At 37.3% G+C, this 18,971-nt stretch overlaps 1 protein-coding gene across 2 annotated transcripts in view; it reads left to right on the forward strand.

Annotated features, from left to right (window-relative positions):
* GADL1 (glutamate decarboxylase like 1) overlaps nucleotides 1-18,971 on the forward strand; it is an 82,522-nt gene that overhangs the window by 13,899 nt on the left and 49,652 nt on the right. For both annotated transcript variants that reach the window (XM_027897745.1, XM_027897754.1), the window contains exons 4-11: nucleotides 189-279; nucleotides 934-1,040; nucleotides 2,423-2,538; nucleotides 9,207-9,286; nucleotides 9,401-9,455; nucleotides 12,823-12,939; nucleotides 18,550-18,614; nucleotides 18,827-18,908. In XM_027897745.1, coding sequence (XP_027753546.1) covers nucleotides 189-279; nucleotides 934-1,040; nucleotides 2,423-2,538; nucleotides 9,207-9,286; nucleotides 9,401-9,455; nucleotides 12,823-12,939; nucleotides 18,550-18,614; nucleotides 18,827-18,908 — 713 coding nt within the window. The remainder of the gene's footprint in view (nucleotides 1-188; nucleotides 280-933; nucleotides 1,041-2,422; nucleotides 2,539-9,206; nucleotides 9,287-9,400; nucleotides 9,456-12,822; nucleotides 12,940-18,549; nucleotides 18,615-18,826; nucleotides 18,909-18,971) is intronic.

Below are 18,971 nucleotides of genomic sequence, written 5' to 3' on the forward strand. Positions count from 1 at the left end.
GTTTGAACGTTCTTATTAAATTTACTTTCAAAGGATTGTCTAACCTAAGAAAAGGACAATGAATCCAGAGAATACTGAGAGAATGGGATAAATTGTGGTTTGCAGTGATTGGCATTCAACTCAGAGGGACTGTGAAGTATTCTCTCTTCTTGTATATCCTGTCACTTGCTTTTCATCTGTATTTTCAGGTCATCCACGATTTTTTAATCAGCTCTACGCTGGAATAGATTATTACTCGTTAGCAGCTCGTTTTATTACAGAAGCACTAAACCCTAGTGTGTAAGTGGTTTTTTTTGTCCTCTTGATGATGAATTACCATGATTTTTGGAACAACATTTTTTTTTGCTTCCTTGCTTCTAACTTCTGTTTTCAGTATTACAGAAGAGTAATTGTGCAAGACTTGGGTAGAGAAAAGCCTGATTCACATTGAATTAATAGCTCACCACAAGGTTGACTAATCTGATGGGGCCTTTTTTCATTGTTTGTGAGGTGGGGTTTCAGAGGAGAGTTTTTCTTTTCCCAATGCTTTTAAACGTAGATTTTTATCTCACTTAGTACATAGAAATGAATTAATCAGACTTAGTTGTTCATATCCTTTGAGACATTCTGCGCAGAGTTGAATGCAAATGGTTACCTGTCTACTGTTTACTTGCAAATGTAAAGCTGAAATTTAAGCGTGTGACCTACATTAAGAGCAATCTCTGATGTATTACTTTGAGAGTGGAAGTGTCAATGTGATGCTGTCAGGAACTAAGCAATTGCTCTACTGGGTCAGATGCATAATGTTTTTACTTTAGAGTTCTGCTGCTGCTGATGGTCAGCTGCTGGTAGATTAAAGAGAGGTGCAAGAAGCCTTTGTCTAGTTTTAGCAATACTCTTTGGCATGAGTTCTGTAGTTTTAATACCAACTGTGATGCTTTTCTTTTTGTTCAGATATACGTACGAAGTATCCCCTGTGTTTCTTTTGGTGGAAGAAGCAGTCATCAAGAAAATGATTGAGTTCATAGGCTGGGAAGAAGGTGATGGTATATTTAATCCAGGTAAGAACAGTTCAGACCTCAAACTGAATCACTGTACACCACCCAATACCATTAATTCTATGAATATTGGAGTAATATAAAGTATTTGAAAATGTATGCACAAGTCTAGTGATACACAAACAGAGCTATTTAATGTAGGCTTATCATATGTGCTTCTAGTAATAATTTGGTGTAATAATTTGGTGATTCTGATCAGTAAATGAATGAAACCAGTTTTACATTAAATATAATTATATGGAAATTAATTGTTCGTAACTGATGTCCTTCTTGACCTTACTAACAACACCAAAAGCCTTGTTGGAATTAGTTAATTTAGTTGATGGACAGGGAGTGGATTTATGTGCTAGACCAACTGTTGGTGCCTAAGGGCATAGATATGTGTATCCTGCCTATGAATTGTGGGAGCACAAGTTTACATGAGCTTAACTCCTTTGAGTTCTTGAAATTGTATTAAATGTAATGGTAAAGCCAAACAGATATTTCTTAAGTTGCTTGATAAGCCATGGTTTTCAAATGTTCTATAAGGCAGTGTTCCAGCCCACTGTATTGAATCAATGAAGCATAGTGGTGATATTTCACAGATTATTCAGATAAAAAATTATTAGGTTATATGTGAAGATTTTCCATCTATTTTGGATGGAAGAAGAGGAATAAAATGAGCAAATGAATTTAAACTCCCCCTCCAAAACCAAAGTCAGTAATTCTAACCTAGACATGAGTAGTTGGAAAATAAATAAACTAAAATCACTTAGACTTTTTAAAATACATTAATGATATGGAATTTTTTCACATCAAATTTGATGTGTATTCTTAGTAGAAACCTTGCTTTTGTAGCAAAATTTGTTGCTTAAAACAGTGGGCTACTGTCAACAGATCAATTAACTGTACTTCTTGGTGCTAATGTTATATAAGCATTTTTTTTAATTTTTTTAACTTTAAGTGAATAAAACCCATCCAGATCTTACCTTGCAGATCTTCTCGTTCCCACTCACCCTATTTGTTGTTTTTTTCTAATGGTTTTCTCCCCATAGTACTCTGAGGCCTGGTTGCCCAAGAGATCTCTGGGCTCTGTATAGTGCAGCCACAGGTGAGCTCTGTGCAGACACCTAAACTCACATTGCTTCAGTATAGATGGGAAGGACTGCTTGAACACAGCTCTTCTCGGGAAATATCCCAAAAAACCATTCAAATATGCTTTGTTTCCATATGTGCTACAGAGCCCAGAGTTCATTTTGTGTCTATGGCCTTGAGGGGAGAAAATGAATTGTGATGGATGCATAATTAGGCTGACTGTATGGTTTGTTTTTTCCCTGATAGGTCAAGTACTTAGGATAGGTGCTAGGACTGTGACTAATGTGATATTTGTATGTCTCTTTCTGTAGGTGGCTCTGTTTCTAATATGTATGCCATGAACTTAGCAAGATACAAATTTTGTCCTGAGATAAAGGAAAAAGGGCTTTCAGGTCTGCCAAGACTAGTCCTGTTCACTTCAGAAGAGGTAAAAACAAAACTGAAAAAAGTTTTTTGAACTTTTTCCACAGCTGCAAAATTGTATCATTTGCATATCTGATGGAGCACTGGTACAATGATTTTTACATCAGTGTATGATGTGAAATATTTGAACTAGGTGGAGAAGTCTGATAGTAAATTTCCCTGCAAAAGCTTCCTTGCTTTCAGAAAACACACACAGATGTTCCTGCTTTGAAAATTGCTGATATAAGAGTAGGTTGTACATGGGGCAAACCTGAAGCAGAAGGCTTGTGGTGTGTTGTGGAGGTCTGCAGCATTTGATTTCCCACAACATAAAGTCTAGCAGGAAGTGTAGGTAAGTTTTGGATGTCAAAGGTTTTTTTCTGCATGTTTAATTTGTACTAAATTGAGCACTTGTGGACCTGTGAGGTGGCTCTCTGCAGCTCCCACTCTACCCTGTGTCTGAATACAGATTGGTTGTGGTACAGAACCAAACCACCATATGCCTCTTAAAAAAAACAACCCTGAACCTTTAGACAGTTCTTTAAATAATTGAAAATATGTGGCTAGTTTTAAAGTTTTTGAATAATATCTGTCCAAAATGCCGGTGGGAAACTGAGTTACATTCATACATTTATTCTGAAGGTAGTTTTTGTGGCTTTTTTCTTTTCCCTGTCCCTTCAGTTTTAAGAGTTTATTGTTTGGTTAGTGCAGAGTTGTTATTAATTCTGACTCCACTATATAAAGGCCCCAGTGGAAGCAAGAACCTTGTTGTATTAGAAAACATCTACTTAATAGAATAATTTTAGCTCAGAAGTTTATACTGCAAACAGTTTGCAGTGTAAATAGACAAGAGGCTTATTTTGGAGAAGCCTGAGGGATGAAGGCATTGCGTAAGTTGTCCAAGACAGCACATGTATTTTGAAACTGAGTCTTAATGTCCTAAATAAAGGTGGTTTGTTTGGGCATTTTCCCCAAGCAATATATATTTAGGTCTGTTTTGGTTTTTTTCTGAAAAGTGTGTATATGAAATGACATGCCAGTTCATGCTTAATCCACAGTGTCACATCTTCAAAATAGTTAAGGAGGTAAAAATGAGGTTGAAGCAAGTTCCATTACTGCTTTTGAAGTGAAGCACGTACATTTTTTATTAAGAAGTAATGTTTTATTTCATTGCAAGGTTTAAATAGAATGTATATTCTTGTACTCAAAATAAGCAAACATTTCATTTCATGTCAGATTTTAATTGGCCCCTAGAGTAAATTTATTTTTATGCCTTTGCTTCAACAGAAGGACCAATACCATAAAATATAGAGCTGATGAGCAAAAATAAATTGGTAAATTATTTGCAAGGCCATGATTTTGATCTGTAATACTTTTCTTGATTCACAAAACTACGAGGTCTTCAGTACTCAATAATTACTTGCTGTAAAACAGATGCTTTCAGTAGTTAGATTTTGTGAGTATTTTCTAAGATCTCTAGTGTTTATTCATGGTTATGAGGAAAGAGGTGGGCATATTCATACATACTTATTTTGGATCCACCTATAATGAGTCTAAGGTACACAACCTTTTGGAAACTTTTCAGATATGTCATATTGAGAATATATGTGATAAATGGTCCACACTGTAGATAAATACTGTAGATAAATAAACTGTTTGTGTCATACAGCATTATGAATTTTTTTTTTTTTTTAATTTAGCATTTTGCGCCTTTGAATCATGGAATCATTTAGGTTTGAAAAGACCTCTAAGATCATCAAGTCCAACCTTTGACTGATTACCCCCATTCTACTAGACCATGGCACTAAACAACACACCCAGTTGTTTCTTGAACACCTCCAGGGTGACTCTACCACCTTCCTGGGCAGACCATTCCAATGATTAACAACCATTTCATTGGAGAAATTCTCCCTGATGTCCAACTTGAACCTCTTCTGGAACAGCTTCAGGCTATGTCCTCTTGTTCTGTCGCTGGCTGCCTGGGAGAAGAGGCAAATCCCCACCTTGCTACAATCTCCTTTCAGGTAGTTGCAGAGAGCAATAGGTCTCTCCTGGGCTTCCTATTTTCCAGTCTGAACAATGCCAACACCCTCAGCCATTCCTTACTCTCCAGAGTCCATGGACTTATTCTCCAGACCCTTTACCAACTTCTTTGCTCTTCCCTGGACATGGTCCAGCACCTCATTGACTTTCTTGTAGTGAGGGGACCAGAACTCAGGATTCAAGGTGTGGCCTCACCAGTGCCGAGTACAGGGGGACAATCACTGCCCTGGTCCTGCCGGCCATGCTATTTCTGACACAAGCCAGGATGCCATTGGCCTTCTTGCCACCTGGGCACACTGGGCACACTGCTGGCTCAGGTTCACCTGCCTGTTGACCAGCACCCCCAGGTCCTTTTCCACTGGGCAGCTTTCCAGTCTTTCTTCCCCAGGCCTATAGCACTGCATACTATTGTTGCGACCCAAATGCAGGACCCTACACTTGGACTTGTTGAACCTCACACCTTTGGCCTTAGCCCTTTGATCCAGCCTGTCCAGATCCCTCTGCAGAGCTTTCCTACCCTCCAGCAGATCAATCTCCCACCTAAATTAATGTCGTCTCTGAACTTACTGAGGATACACTCAATTCCATCATCCAAACATCCTTCGTTTTTGTTGTGTTGTGTGTGTGTTTTTGTTGTTGTTGTTTTGTTTTAAATGAAGAGGTGCCTGGAGAAGCAAATTGTTTAAAAAAAACAAATCATGGAGAAGTTAACAACCTGTGTTTGTCTTAGTCATGAATCAGGCAACAGCACTGGCATGGAGAAGCCTTGAGACTTTAATGAACTGAGTATTGATAAGGAGTCAAAACACATGGCTGTTCAAGGCCCTCTTGTCATTTTAGGGCTTGGCTGCAATGCTATGTTCAAATGAAATGATTTTTGCCTTGAGTTGCCAGGTCCCAGAGTTTCAGTTTGACACTCCATGGACTGAAAGAGTTGCCATGCTGCAGAGCACAGGAAGGCACAGATTTGTCAGTGACTCGGTTTTCCGTGCTATGGGGCTATAATTTTTTTTGTATGCTCTTGGATAACATGAAGATGTATGTTTAATGTACCCAAGGTCCTCATATGCTCTGTTTGGCCTTCAAGGATAAAAAGGCTCCTTGTTCCTGCAAGCAAAGTGCTTAGCTGCTTAAAATGGTGGTGATACACAGTGAATGCTATCTATGCTGCTACTGTGTAGTTCTTTTGCTGGACCATTACAGAGTGATTCTTCTTGAGACAGTAGCTGTAGAAGAGTAATTGTTATATCCCACTCTCTTGTGGCATGATTGTGGCTCTGTAGGAATTGAATACAGTTGTAGTTATAGATATCAGCCCACCTTTTTCCCACTTTTTGCTATTTGAGTCCCATCTGAACTTTATTCTGACACAAATATGTATTGCATTGATATGAAAGGTAGAAATCTGCTAAATTTGAGGTAACTGAGGGTAGAAGAGGATGTGTAAACAACTGAAATGTGCATGCTGATATGAGTAATTTTTTAGATGCAATGAAACTTAATTCCTCCCCAGTGCAACTTGTTCATGAAAGTAATAAAGTGAGAGAACACAACGTTAACTCATCATGTTGTCCCCTGTTGAAATTAAAACAGACAAAAACGAGTAATAAAACAATCTCATAATAATGTAATTGCATTATGCAATCATGTTTCTAGGAAACTTTTCAAAATCAAGAAAATACAAATTTATCTTTTGTTTTAATGAGCACAGGACGGAAAGTATCTTGTCTTTGCAAACATTATTAGGAAACAAAAACTACATCTAGGTATAGGTAAATAGTACAGCAGCACATCTTAAAACTGCTGTTCCAATTTGATCTTGTGATCAAAGGTTTTAATTTCTTCCTGCAAATGGCTATAGATTTAATAACTTTTCCCAACAAACAAAACTACAATAGCCATGGCAAGAGTTACCCAAATTCACCTTTAGTCTGGATATTCCTTTCTCTCTCTTTTTTTTTTTTTTTTTTCCTATGAACAAGTGAATTAGTTGACACCGTTGTGACTGGAGCCACTAAATTGTCTGGTATATTTTTTTTCTTAAAATGATGCACTGCAATTTAGCTTAATGGCTTCTAGTAATGATAGTGGGGGTGGGGGTGGGGAGAAATTCTTACATGTTTTCAATCAGTATAACTGAAAGACTACTTTTTTCATCAAAGAAAACATGATAATATGAGTCTTGTTCCTTTTCTGTCCTACTGAAGGACAAAATTTTCCATGAGGTGCAGGAATACTTTTGGAGAAAAAAAATAATGTATCTTGCAACCTGTTTTATTTAGGTGTACCCTTTGTACTTCTCTTTTCCTCTGCTTTTTGGTATAATCTCTCAGGTGCTCAAGTGCTTTGTCTTTCTCCCAGTCTCCCACACCATTTTTTATAATAAAATACAGGATTTAGTGATTGTATGCTTACTAGTATACTGAATTTGCAGATCTACTGCTTTCTCAGTTTGGAGCAATCTGATTATTCTTGGTGATTCATCCTTTCATTTGAATGTAATGGATAGAAATCAGCGATGGAGATAACTTGTATTTTAAGTGATTCACTAATCAGTCAAAAATATCTCCAAACTTCTACTAAATAACACACAACCACTTACAGTCATTATTACCATTATTGATGTAATTTGATGTAATGTAAGACTAATTATCCAGCTATGTATGTTATTATTCTTGTAACAGTCTAAATGAATGAGTCTTAAAAGCTTTCTGGATGTGTCATGTTACAAAATTAAGCTTTCTTAAAACTACTTTCTAGTATCAGGTGCTTTTATTTAAAAGGTGGGTGATGGTGGGGGAAATGTTTTTGTCGAAAAGAAAGACAGCCCTTTGAGATCATCCATCTCATCAAAATAAGCATGACAGGCTTTATTACTCTTAATATATTCATGCCCCCACATTAAAATGTTGCACATTTTTCATAATTATGTTCTGCGGTAACTGCATTTGTGTGAACTCTCTTGAAGAAAATGGAATTAATTAACCACCTGGCTTCACCTCCTGTATGAGAAGTAACAATTCTAGACATCTTCACGGTTGCTGCAGTACACATTATTTTAACTCTTCAGTAATAATGTGTAAAAGGGCCAACTTTATTTTTTCTGAGAAGGGCAGTGACAATCCAAGGGTTGAATGATCTCCGTTCTGAGAAGAACTGTCTAGTCCTATGGGAGGCTGTGCACTCTTAAAACTGACCCCACTGCTATGAGTGGGTAGGCATTTGGTGTGCTGCAGGTTCCTCAGAGTGGTTTTGACATCTAAATATCTTCAGGTTAAGAAGGTTATTGTATCTTAAATTCCCAGGCTAATTATGAAGATGAATTAAGCAGAGATCAATGTACTCTTATTCTGGCATGAGACAAAATGTTCTTGTGCTGGAATAACAGTACTCACAGTAGAGCAGGTCCTTTGGGGGTGAATGTTGGAAATATGGTAAGATACTTCACGAATGTTTGCTCAACACTAAAAAAAACTTGTAAAAAATATGGAGTGGTCTGTAGGCTTGAGTATCCTTCTCACCAAAGTCATTTTACCACATTCTGATCAAATAAACACCCATTTTGAACATCCTCTTTTACACTCACTTCACAGGCTTTGTAGACTGATGCCCTTTATTCAACACTAGGTGAGAAGTGGGCTGCATGAATCTGTACTCATTCAAAAATGTCTCTGTGATGAGACCTAGATAAAATTCTTTGCTAAAATACTAACTTCACTTTCTGAAAAATGCAGACTGGTCTAGACTGGAACTTTTTGCAAAATCCACATTAACTTTTGAAGATGTGCTGAGTTCTGTCTCAAGTCTGCTTGCTTTCATGATGGTTTCACAACACCATGATTTTCAGATCCTTTTGCAGAGATAGGACTTTAAAAGGCTTGCGAGTCCCAGTCATACCACATCTGAAGGCTTTGGTAGGTCTTGGAAAGGCTTTGGGTAACTCCTTGATGGTGTGAGCAAGAGTTGCTGAAATGGGCCAAGGGTCAGTTTATGATAGTATCCTGTCTCTGGCAGTAGCCAGCAACTGAGGATTAGAGAAAGCACCAAAAAAAGTTACAAGAATAAAGGGATAGAAGCTTTAGATGTATCATAACACACATCTTAATTAAGGGTCCAGTTTCCAAGGAGTGGTACTTTTTGACTTTCAGACCTATTCATTGCCTTTAGGCTTTTGAGTTGAATAGCCTTTAGAACTTTCTTCTCATGCCTTTCCTAACTCTTCCAGTCACTGATGCTTTTGACTCAGTTCTAGCAAAACCTTTTGAAACAATTAATAATTCTTCCCTGATGACACTTCAAAATTTCTACTTTTCATTTTAATGCAGAACCAGCTTTAAAAAAACTTTGTATGTAATAGAGCTTCTTAGTTTTTTTAAGCCCACATTTGAAACGTGGCACACGTGGGGGTTTTTTTTGCCTTATTTCCCCCAGTTTTCAGTGTATGTTATTGTTAAATCCAAGATGGACTTTGTGATATGTAGTTCATCAGTTTGATTTTTGTGTTAGAATATGCTGTTTTCATGGCTGTTAGGTGCAGTTGAATTAATTTTAGTGTCACTGTTCCCTATGTGGGAATTCCCTATGAGGAATTTATTTCTTTTGTTTTAATTGCACATGTACTTTTTTCCCCCCCATGCTTTTCACTTACAGTGTCATTACTCCATGAAGAAGGCAGCCTCCTTCCTGGGTATCGGTACAGAGAATGTTTACTTCATCAGAACAGATGAAAGGTAAGAAAGCAAGAGCCATGACTGTGATCTCTGAGCCTGTTTAAAATGCAGTAGTGCTGTACATAACAACCTATTTGAATGTAACTGAAAAAGTTTTAAATCTGTGTCCCTTAGAGGTAAGATGATACCTGAGGAACTGGAGAAACAAGTCCAGCGGGCCAGGAAAGAGGTGAGAGGGGGGAGAGAGAGCATGAAGGAGAGAGGAGTGTATGCAGACTGTGTGCTTGTGTCTGAGTGAAAGGAAGGAAAACTAAGAGCGAGCAAAATCTTAAAAATAGGACAGTTAATGTAACAATGGCTTTCTTACAGGAGGAATTTCTGCCACAAACTTGTATAATAAGTCAAGGCTTATGGGTTCTACACTCTTAGAAGGGAGGAAAATTCCAAAGGGTGTTTACTGCTAATGAAAGTCCTGAGTAAATGCTGCTCTGAAGTGTTTAGCACATTTCTTACAGGATTTCTTTTGCCCTCGATTTTTTTTTTTTTTTAATGGATGCAGTATTTGTTTTCCTAAAAAGGTTTTTCAGATAATAACAGCAGCTATTCCTCTATCCTCTGCAGTAAGCAAGAACTGTAAGGTGTCTTAGTCTCTAAAACCATCATACAAGCTACAAATGGTAAATTCAGTCCTTTCTATTACTGTAGCAAGAGTGCAGAGATGTACCTCTTTTTCCCTAGGGACTTTGTCATGTAGGAAATCAAAGGCCAGCATTTAGAAAGGTACTGATGTGTGTATTTGGACAGTAGCATACATTCCTATAATCTGTAAGACAGTGTTTAACTGTAGTCAACATAATTTATTTTAGAGAGCCTGGAGGACTGAATGTGAATTCCAAGAGCATCTTCTTTTGGCTTGGTTAGCTCACCTTAATTTTCACTCCTACTTTGTGTATCAGAACAGTAGGATTCAGAGCTCAGCCGTGATCTGTGAATACAAAGGAATTAGTGCAATGTCAATGGCATAGATAATACCTTCCACTGAATCCTATCTTGGGAAACCTAATTTTGTGGCTGGTAGAAAAGCCAAGGTAGTGCTGTCCTGTCATGGACTGGCATGGCCACAATAGCTTTCACCAAGACCTGATTTAGATACATCTTCTACCCGACAGTCATCTCAGAGTTTCATGGTAGATAGAATAGCTTTTGATACATGATGGCCCTAGTGACCTAAGAAACTCTCTTGCTTGCCTCTCTGTACTTTGCATGATCTGAGGAAGACAACCTGTACTTTACTCAGATGGGGAAAAAAATGGCTGAAATAAAGTGGAAGCAGGGTGATAGGAGAATGAACTCCTTGCTCTTGCAAATACAGAATTCTTGTTTGTTCATGTAGTATTAAATGTAGTGGTTATTTGAAAGAAATCATCTGGCATTTATGATTTTTTAAAAAAGGTCAATCTCAGTATGGTGCTCTGCAATTGAAAAACAAATGTTCTGTATTGAAATGCTCTGCTTACAGGAAAACACGATTTCACTTGCATTTTAATGGAAGTTACAGTTGTATTGGAAGGTTTTCATTTCATCAGAGCTTCAGTAAGTGTGTTTGTCCTTGATAAAGTGCTACTTTACAACTTTTACAGAAGGACACTTCAGTGAATTGCAGTAAATATTCTAATGACTCTAGACAAGAGAGGATGTATTTGCTAGTGACAAAACCACAAAATGGTTGCTGAATATGAATAGCAAGAGTCTTAGAGCTCTTTTTAGAGATTTAGTCAGGAAGATTTGTTACACTCTATTGTCAATAATAATAAAAATTGAGTTTTCTTCTTCAAGGAAAATGTGCAATGGTAAAAATTATTGGAATTCAAAGAGATCTTAGACTTGTCCCCACATTCAACTTGCTGCTTGAGGACCTCTGACTGATGTAGCTCTGGAAGAAAATTAGTGGGAGCATTAAGAGAAATTAGATGCATCAGATACATCTTTGCCTCATTTGCAAGTGTTTTGTACTTAAGCTTCAGGCTGGCTTGTAAGTTTGATTATTGTGGTAGCTTGTACTAGGAATAAATGACCAAGAATTGAATTATAGGCTGGTAATTCTTTCTTAATGTATGGGATTAATTTAAATTCTTTGCAATGTTACTTTTCACTGCTTTAGCAATTTGTAAAGAAATTTTAAAATACAAATAAGTCGTAATTAAGTACCAATCTAATAGTTTTCTACACTGTAAAGAGGTATAAAACTGTCAGAGTGGAAATGTGAATCAAGCCTGTCTCTGTAGATGTTTGAAAGTGGCAACACTTAAAAAAACCACAAAAAACAAACAAACAAACAACAACAAAAAAAACCCCACCCAAATTTCAGTTGAGGGAAGATACATGAAAGACTTGTGTAGAGTTTGGTTTTTTTTTCTGCTGATGTCTGTTTTCACTAAGCTTCATTGAGTTACATCAGCAGACAGACTTACATCACCTGAAAGATTTAATTCATTGCAAATGAACTTCAGTGATTCCAGACAGCATCTTCAGTGTCTCTTACCAATAACTGTGTTGTCCTGCTGTAGGCCAGAGGCTGAATCCTTCAGCAGGGATTTGCCAGCAAGTGGGACCACGCGTCATTACTAGGGCTGATACCCTCAATTTCAAGGAGTTGTTACAAACTCCACCGGTTCTTTTCATTGCTTCAGTTTCTGCTCCTAAGTAGGCACAGCCACACAGATCTGCAAGGGTATGTGACCTAGCCTGCTATTGTAATCACACCCCTGCTATTAGCTGGATGGAAAATAATGAGCAAAACCACTGAAACAAAAATGGATGGCTTACAGTGTTTGCCTGAGACTGCAACTTGATAGAAGTTTTCCTTATCCCAGCTGCCTGACCTTAAAACTGTTTGAGATTTCCAGTGATCTCTCTCCTAACGTTCAGTTACCATCTTACAGCCCTTCCTGTTTTCTAGACAGGAGTAGGAGCAAGGGAATAGTGCTGTGCTGTAGGTCAGGCCTGGGATCAGGCAGCGGTGACTGTCCCTGTCATGGGATGTGCCAATGCTGCTGAAGGCAAATCGTGTTGTCTAACTGAAGATTCCTCTTCACCAGGCAGAGAAGAGGGGTTTTGTAGAGACAATGCAGGTGGAAACCCTAGAGGGATGAGCCCTTTCCTTGCATGGGTAGTCTGCTGTCTGAGCTAGTAGCTTTATTTTATCCATCAGAATGACAGCAAATATGGTAGTGAAATGTGAAGACTGAGAAAATGAAAATCAGTGTATAAAGAGAGATGTCAAATATCTGGTGTGTTTTGATTTTGACAAAACTAGCATCTGTCAAAACAGTCTGAAGCTGGTGAAGTCTGCCCTGGGATGGTGTTAACTAGAAATGGAAAATGAATTTTCTTTTTTTTTTTTTTTTTTTAATGGGAAAAACTAAGAAGAGTCAGCACTTTTAAATGCAGTACCTTCTGTTGGGAAACTAAAATATAGACTGTCACATCTTTGTCCTATATTCCTAGACCTTTTTATACTTTATTCTCTGCAAGTATACTGGAGCCAATGAGCAGTGCAAATGATAATTTTTTTTTTGTTTTGAATTCTGTTGCAGGGGTCAGCACCATTTCTTGTCTGTGCTACAGCAGGCACAACAGTGCTGGGAGCATTTGATCCTCTGGATAAAATTGCTGATATCTGTGAAAAGCATGGCCTCTGGCTTCATGTTGATGTGAGTTTGTATACTGCATGGTTTTGTTTAGCACTTCTTTTTCATAATTGCTATTTTGCTTTGACTGTTGATATTTCTTTTTAGAAGTAAGTTGGGCTCTAATAACTTTTCTTTTTAATAGGAACCAGAAGTACATTCTGATTTGTCTCTGCTATATGTGCTGCAAAACAGAAAATAACTTAGTTTTGACAAACAGTCAAAGCTATTTTTTTATTGTCAGGTTATATTTCAAAATTATTTTGTAATCAATTTCTTCTTGCTACCTCCTAAAAATGCTTCAAGGGTGATTATATCCAAGTATAAATTTGAATTATTTCCATGTTTGGTTGGAGAATAGACACATTAGAATTGTGGTGTGCAGTTCATACAGGTTAAAATAAAGATATGTTTCTGGATCAACCAGTCATAAATTATTCTGTTTCATATTTAAGGTTTGAGTTTCCTTACTTTTTTTTTTTTTTAATTTCTTTGTAATTTTAGGTTTGGGTAATAAAATCCATTCATGAATCTTTTTGGAATAATCCTTGAACCTTTTTATCACCTGAAAGAGTGAATAAAGATAAGTCTTCATCTTTTCTAATTGCAATGCCACAAATCCGGAATAGGAGTTGTGGAGCAACAAGAAAATCTGGAGCAATGTTAATGGAGATTTCTTTAGACCTGCTTTAAATTTTTTAAATGTTTGTTTAAAGTTGAGTGTGTTTAAAGTAAAATTGAGTATCTAAAGAAAAATCACATAGGCAGTGATGTGTGTTTCAAATAAATATCTCACGTTGTTAAATAAGGTCACTGTGTGAGTGAGTCAAAAGTGTTTTCTTATTGACTTGGAGGTAAAGATGCAGCATTTAGGCCTAGTATTTAAAATGTCTGCAAAGCCCCCTCACGGCTGTGTGCTGCTGAGAACAACCAGTCAGATTTTCAGCAGAAGCACAGCACTCACACTGCATGCCAGTCTCTCGTGTGTCTATGTACAGCTGATGGAAAGAAGGATGTGTTTAGAATCTGTGTTGAACCTTACACCTAAGGTTGAGTGAACGGATGTGAGTTGAACAGATGTGGCTGGACGCATCTCCAATGGCTGTAGGAGCACAATGAGTAGACTCCCTGTAGCTGAACTGAAATTAGGTGGGGTAAGCCTGGGCCGTGTTCTGAACCGTGGACAGTTGATAGTGTTTGAAAAGAGTTAACTTTCTTCTTCCAATTTTGCCTCATGTTAAACTAAGGTAAAAATGTCTGTGAACATCTTTAAGTCAATTTTCTGTTTGAAAAATGACTGCAGGTGTCAGATGTTAATAGATTCTCAGTAGAAGGACAAATGTCCAGTAATAAATTGGGTTTATGGTCCGGAAGACCTATCATTCTGTTAAGGTCTGATTCATGTTATGAACCTCTCAGTGGTTCTCAGAAGTTCTATCAGTATTTTTCCTACTTTTCACATTCTATGGAGAGTTGAGTGGATGGCTGTTTCTTTATTTTTTATTAAAAGTTTCCAGCTGTATTAATAAGAGAACAGGATATGGGGAAAGACTGAAATCTTCCCACATAAGTGATATCAGTCATACATGTGTTTGGGGTAACATACACATCAATGTGTGCTGTGGTAAAATGAGCAGACTGTAGTTCATAGTGTGATATTTTTTCACTCAGTACCACTAGAAATAGATTTACTAAAATAGTATGCAAACAGGTACAGTGAGACTAAGTCTCTGCCGTTCAGGAAGACTGTACAAGAAACACAGGGCAGAACTGGATTTTTATCTTTGTTTTTAAGCAGGCGTGTCTCCTTATAGGCAAGAATATGATATTTTTGAAAGCTTTGAGAATCTGCAGTCCTCTGGAAGGCTTGGCTTCTTGTTGAATGATTTACACATTTTACAGTCTCAGTTATAAAAAGTGATGCTGCTGATTGGGCCTGCTGTAACTGTGAAGGAAAAAAGGTACAATACAGACAGAACTGAGTCAAGTTCTGTCTAATTAAGGACTTTTCATGTATCATTAATGGGCATCAGGATTGTCTACTGTAAATGCTCTCATAAGCTGTTACTAAGAATAACCTCTATAAATGTCACTGGTGTTATTTCCAGATTTACAATGATTTATCTCATTTCAGAATATTTTCTGATCCCAAAAATTGATGTGTTTGCCTTAAGGAAACTATTTTCTTTAAATATGGAATGATAAAGCTGGTGATTCTTAGGAAGGGCAAAAGGGAGAACATCAACATAAAATCAGTGAGCTTCAGGAAGATAAATTTCAAAAAAGTCAGAAATAGTAGATAAGCTCTCACATGGAGATAAAAGAGAAGAGGTAAAGGGAGTTACGGAAAATATTATTTTAAGAAGATAATACTAGTAAGTCCAAACTGTCCTAGCAGTCAAGCTGTTCAACAGCCTAAGTGCAGAGCTATAACAAGCTTAATTGATTCACATTACAGTATTTATACAAGCATTCGAGTTGCTTATTGTATTCTCATTTACATCTATGATGCCTTTCTTATTAATTTGGTTTTATCAACAATATGCACTCAAGTTCCAGCACTTAGGTATGTCATGTATTGTCTTCACGCAGCTTTAAATACTATATATGAGTATTTCATCCCTGATGGTCCTTACTTTGACTCCTTTTTTTTTTTTTTTTTTTTCCTATTAGAGGCCAGTACAGAAAATCAGGTTTGACTTATTAGCCTGTGCTTGGGTAATTAGTTTAATCACACTGTGAACACTCTGATTTCCATCATTCAGTTGAAAGTGATTTGCCTCATATGAAACACAGTAATTTTCTCATGCCTTGTTATCAATTACATTACGTGAGACACAGGTGATAATATTCATGTTTTGACCTACCCTGCATTGCTCTCAGCTGGATTTATTATCACAAAACGTGCCAGTCCAGTTTGATCCATCTGCCTTCCTTCTGTAGTCTCATAGATGGAGGAGAAGCAGTTAACCTTATCCTGTATTTGCAATATCTAATCAAAAAGCCAGAGAAACATGCCAAGCTGCAGCTCTCGTAGTGAGTGAAAAACTGGTGGGCAAATCATACCCAGAGAACAATTACCAGCGGTTCACAGAAAGGGGAAAAATTTTTTCTAGCAGGATTTTACAAAGGTCTGTCCTAGGTTAGAAGTTATCTGTTATTTTCATTAAATAACTTGGATGAAAAAGAATACACTGACAATTTGAAAATGATATAAAACTGCTGCAAGAGGCAGTGGGAGGACAGGATTAGAAATCAAAGAGATTTTGACTATTTGGAGAAAAAAGTGGAAAAACTAGGCTACAGTTCAATGAAGATAGTATTCTAAGCTGTGATGATCAAGTGCACAAATACAGGCTGGACATTGTTGGCTAGACAGCAGATATTTAGAAAAAGATCTGGGCTTTGCAGTACTCCACAAATCACTGATACTTTCAAATAAAGTTAAATGTCTTTCTGAATTGAATAAAGAAGATATATAAAATGATTCTTTCTGGTATATACTCCATCTGCTTTATCAAGATTGCGTCCAAATAAAAAGCAGCATTTCAAGAAGGTTAAGAACCTACAGGAGAAAGATTAGAAAATGAGAAGGCGATGCAGATAAACAGAACCATATCTGGAAATCATGACCGATGAGGAAAGATGGAAAACACTGATGTTATTTAAACTAGAAAGGACAAAGAGACAATACATAATACAAGTAGTGCTGTGGAGGCAGAAATTGCTGGTGCCTCTCTGCATCTTATTTTTCATGGTCATACTAATTACAAGCTGTGTATTCATTGATTAGTAACCTCTAGAAAAAGACAAACGTTTGACAGAATGAGATGAGTATTTTGATCCTGCCTTTGGGAGTGGCATACTGTTGAGATGACCTCTGGAGTGCCTTTATAATCCTGTTTTTCAGGGACAGTGTGAAAATTTCAACTTTTTAAAACACAGACACCTTTAGATGCAGATTTCATGAAATTTATTATCTTTCAATGGGTTGTTTACGAATTATGAAAGTCAGGGTATAACTTAGTGATTGTTTTGACTTTATTGAATTATAGAATGAAAAGAGTAAAATTTGTCTATGAATAGGAAGTTCAGTTTGATTGTCTTCCCATAACATGGCAAATTTGGACCAGCTGGAGAAACACAGATATAGGTCGTGGTTCTGCACGTAGAATCATTTCCTACCTTAGGTCCCAGCTGTAGATTGAGTGGCAAGGATGTTGTGAGCATGACAATGTAAAAGATGATGTGGTGCATTAATGTACTGCATTAATGAGAATGATGTGTTAAGACAAGTTAATAACCTTTCATTTCTCCTGTGAGCCTTTACCATTCCTGTCTCCCAGACATAGCGGATCTTATTCCTAATGTATGGCCTATGAAGCAAATATTGATGCTAAATTTGTATGTCATCTATCACATCTGTTTTTTTCAAGGAAAAGAAAAAAAATAGAAGCTAAACAAGCATATATTTTCCATGCTTAGGTCAAGAATCTTTACATCAAGGATTTGCCCCCCACCCTTCATTAGCACAAAATGTATGAATCTTTTTTTTATAATAAGCTGAGTCCAGATGTTTTGGGGACTGATGCCTTCTGTGCATCTCTGAAAAGCCTTGCTTACTTCACAGGTAGTTTGCTTAAGTGTATTCCACCTGCATGAGCATTAAAAATCCTCTTATTTATTTATTTATCAGTAATTTCTCAAATGCACTGTATGACATGTCTGCTGTTTGCATGATCTCTCCAACTTTCCCCTGTGGATAAATATTGTTGTTTGAGAACTGAAGATTCACAGTGCCTGATGGGTGAAATATGATCCTTGCAGAATTCATGAGTAAGGATCACATTCCCTGACTCTGGTTGTCCAGAAATTAAAATTGTGTAATTAAAGCTTGTTGTCTGAGTTCCTTCTATAGTCCATGGAGAGGCATACCTGCAAAAGGTGTCACCCAAAGCTGAGTGTCTAGAGTAGATGACACTCAATAAGGAGATGCAGTAGAGAGTTCTTCTCTACAGAGAAGGCCTAAATGACTCTCAGGGTACACAATTAATTGTTAACTGACCTGAGGGAGATGTGGTGAGTCTTAAACCATTTTAAGGTCAGTTGGGTTGCTGGTAACGGAAATGCTGCTGTTGCTCACTCCCTGACTTTGCGTTTCATATCTGTGGAAAATCCAAGCCTGGACTTTGCAGCTAGCAGAGATTTTCATTCTCTGCTGTTTCCTTGTGAATTTCTCAAAAAGGAAATGGCAAGCAAAAAGAAGATACACAAAAATGAGGCTTTCGGCTCTCACTGCTGAGGTTCAGGCTGGGGGAAAGGAAGTAACTCTATTCAGTATCATGGACGAGTCTGGCTATACAAGGACATTTCAGTTAATTGCCTTGCTTACACAGAAGGGCCAGTCTAGTTCATGGCTTATGCAGAGGCACAAACCATCAATACCTCTGTTTTAGGCACAGCCCCAGGCTGTCATCTTTATTTCAGTAGATGATGCTAAAAGCAAAATTAAGCCCACTGACCATGTAGTAAACTAAGTTTTAAATAAGACTTCTTTAGAAATTATTAGTTGAAGTATTCTGAAAAGAACTTTATGCAAATAATATTGTCTTGGCTCTATAAATGTTCCAACAGGCTTCTTGGGGTGGCTCAGCTTTGATATCAAGGAAGCACTGCAGACTTCTGCATGGCATCCACAGGTAAGTCAGTTTAGTTCATGGTCTTACTTACCAGGGATTGAGGTGGTAGTTGTGTGGCCTATTGGCTTCCATACATAGAAATCACTTGGAGAGATTTGTGAACCTATGGTGGGAGTAGGGGGGTGGGAAATCTGATTTGTCTGCTTGGACTGTTTGGACATTTTTGATTCTTTAGTACAAATGATTATAGGTGCAATTTAAAATTTTCACAGGGCTGATTCTGTTGCCTGGAATCCCCATAAAATGTTGTTGGCAGGAATCCAGTGCTGTGCTCTTCTGGTGAAAGACAACTCTGTAAGTCCTCCTGTCCTTTTTTTTTTTTTTTTTTTTTTTTTTTTTTTTTTTTTTTTTTTTTTT

This window comes from Empidonax traillii, unplaced genomic scaffold (genome assembly GCF_003031625.1).
Source record: "Empidonax traillii isolate 1590-97213 ecotype Southwest subspecies unplaced genomic scaffold, ASM303162v1 scaffold19:size3308961, whole genome shotgun sequence".
Lineage (NCBI taxonomy): Eukaryota > Metazoa > Chordata > Aves > Passeriformes > Tyrannidae > Empidonax > Empidonax traillii.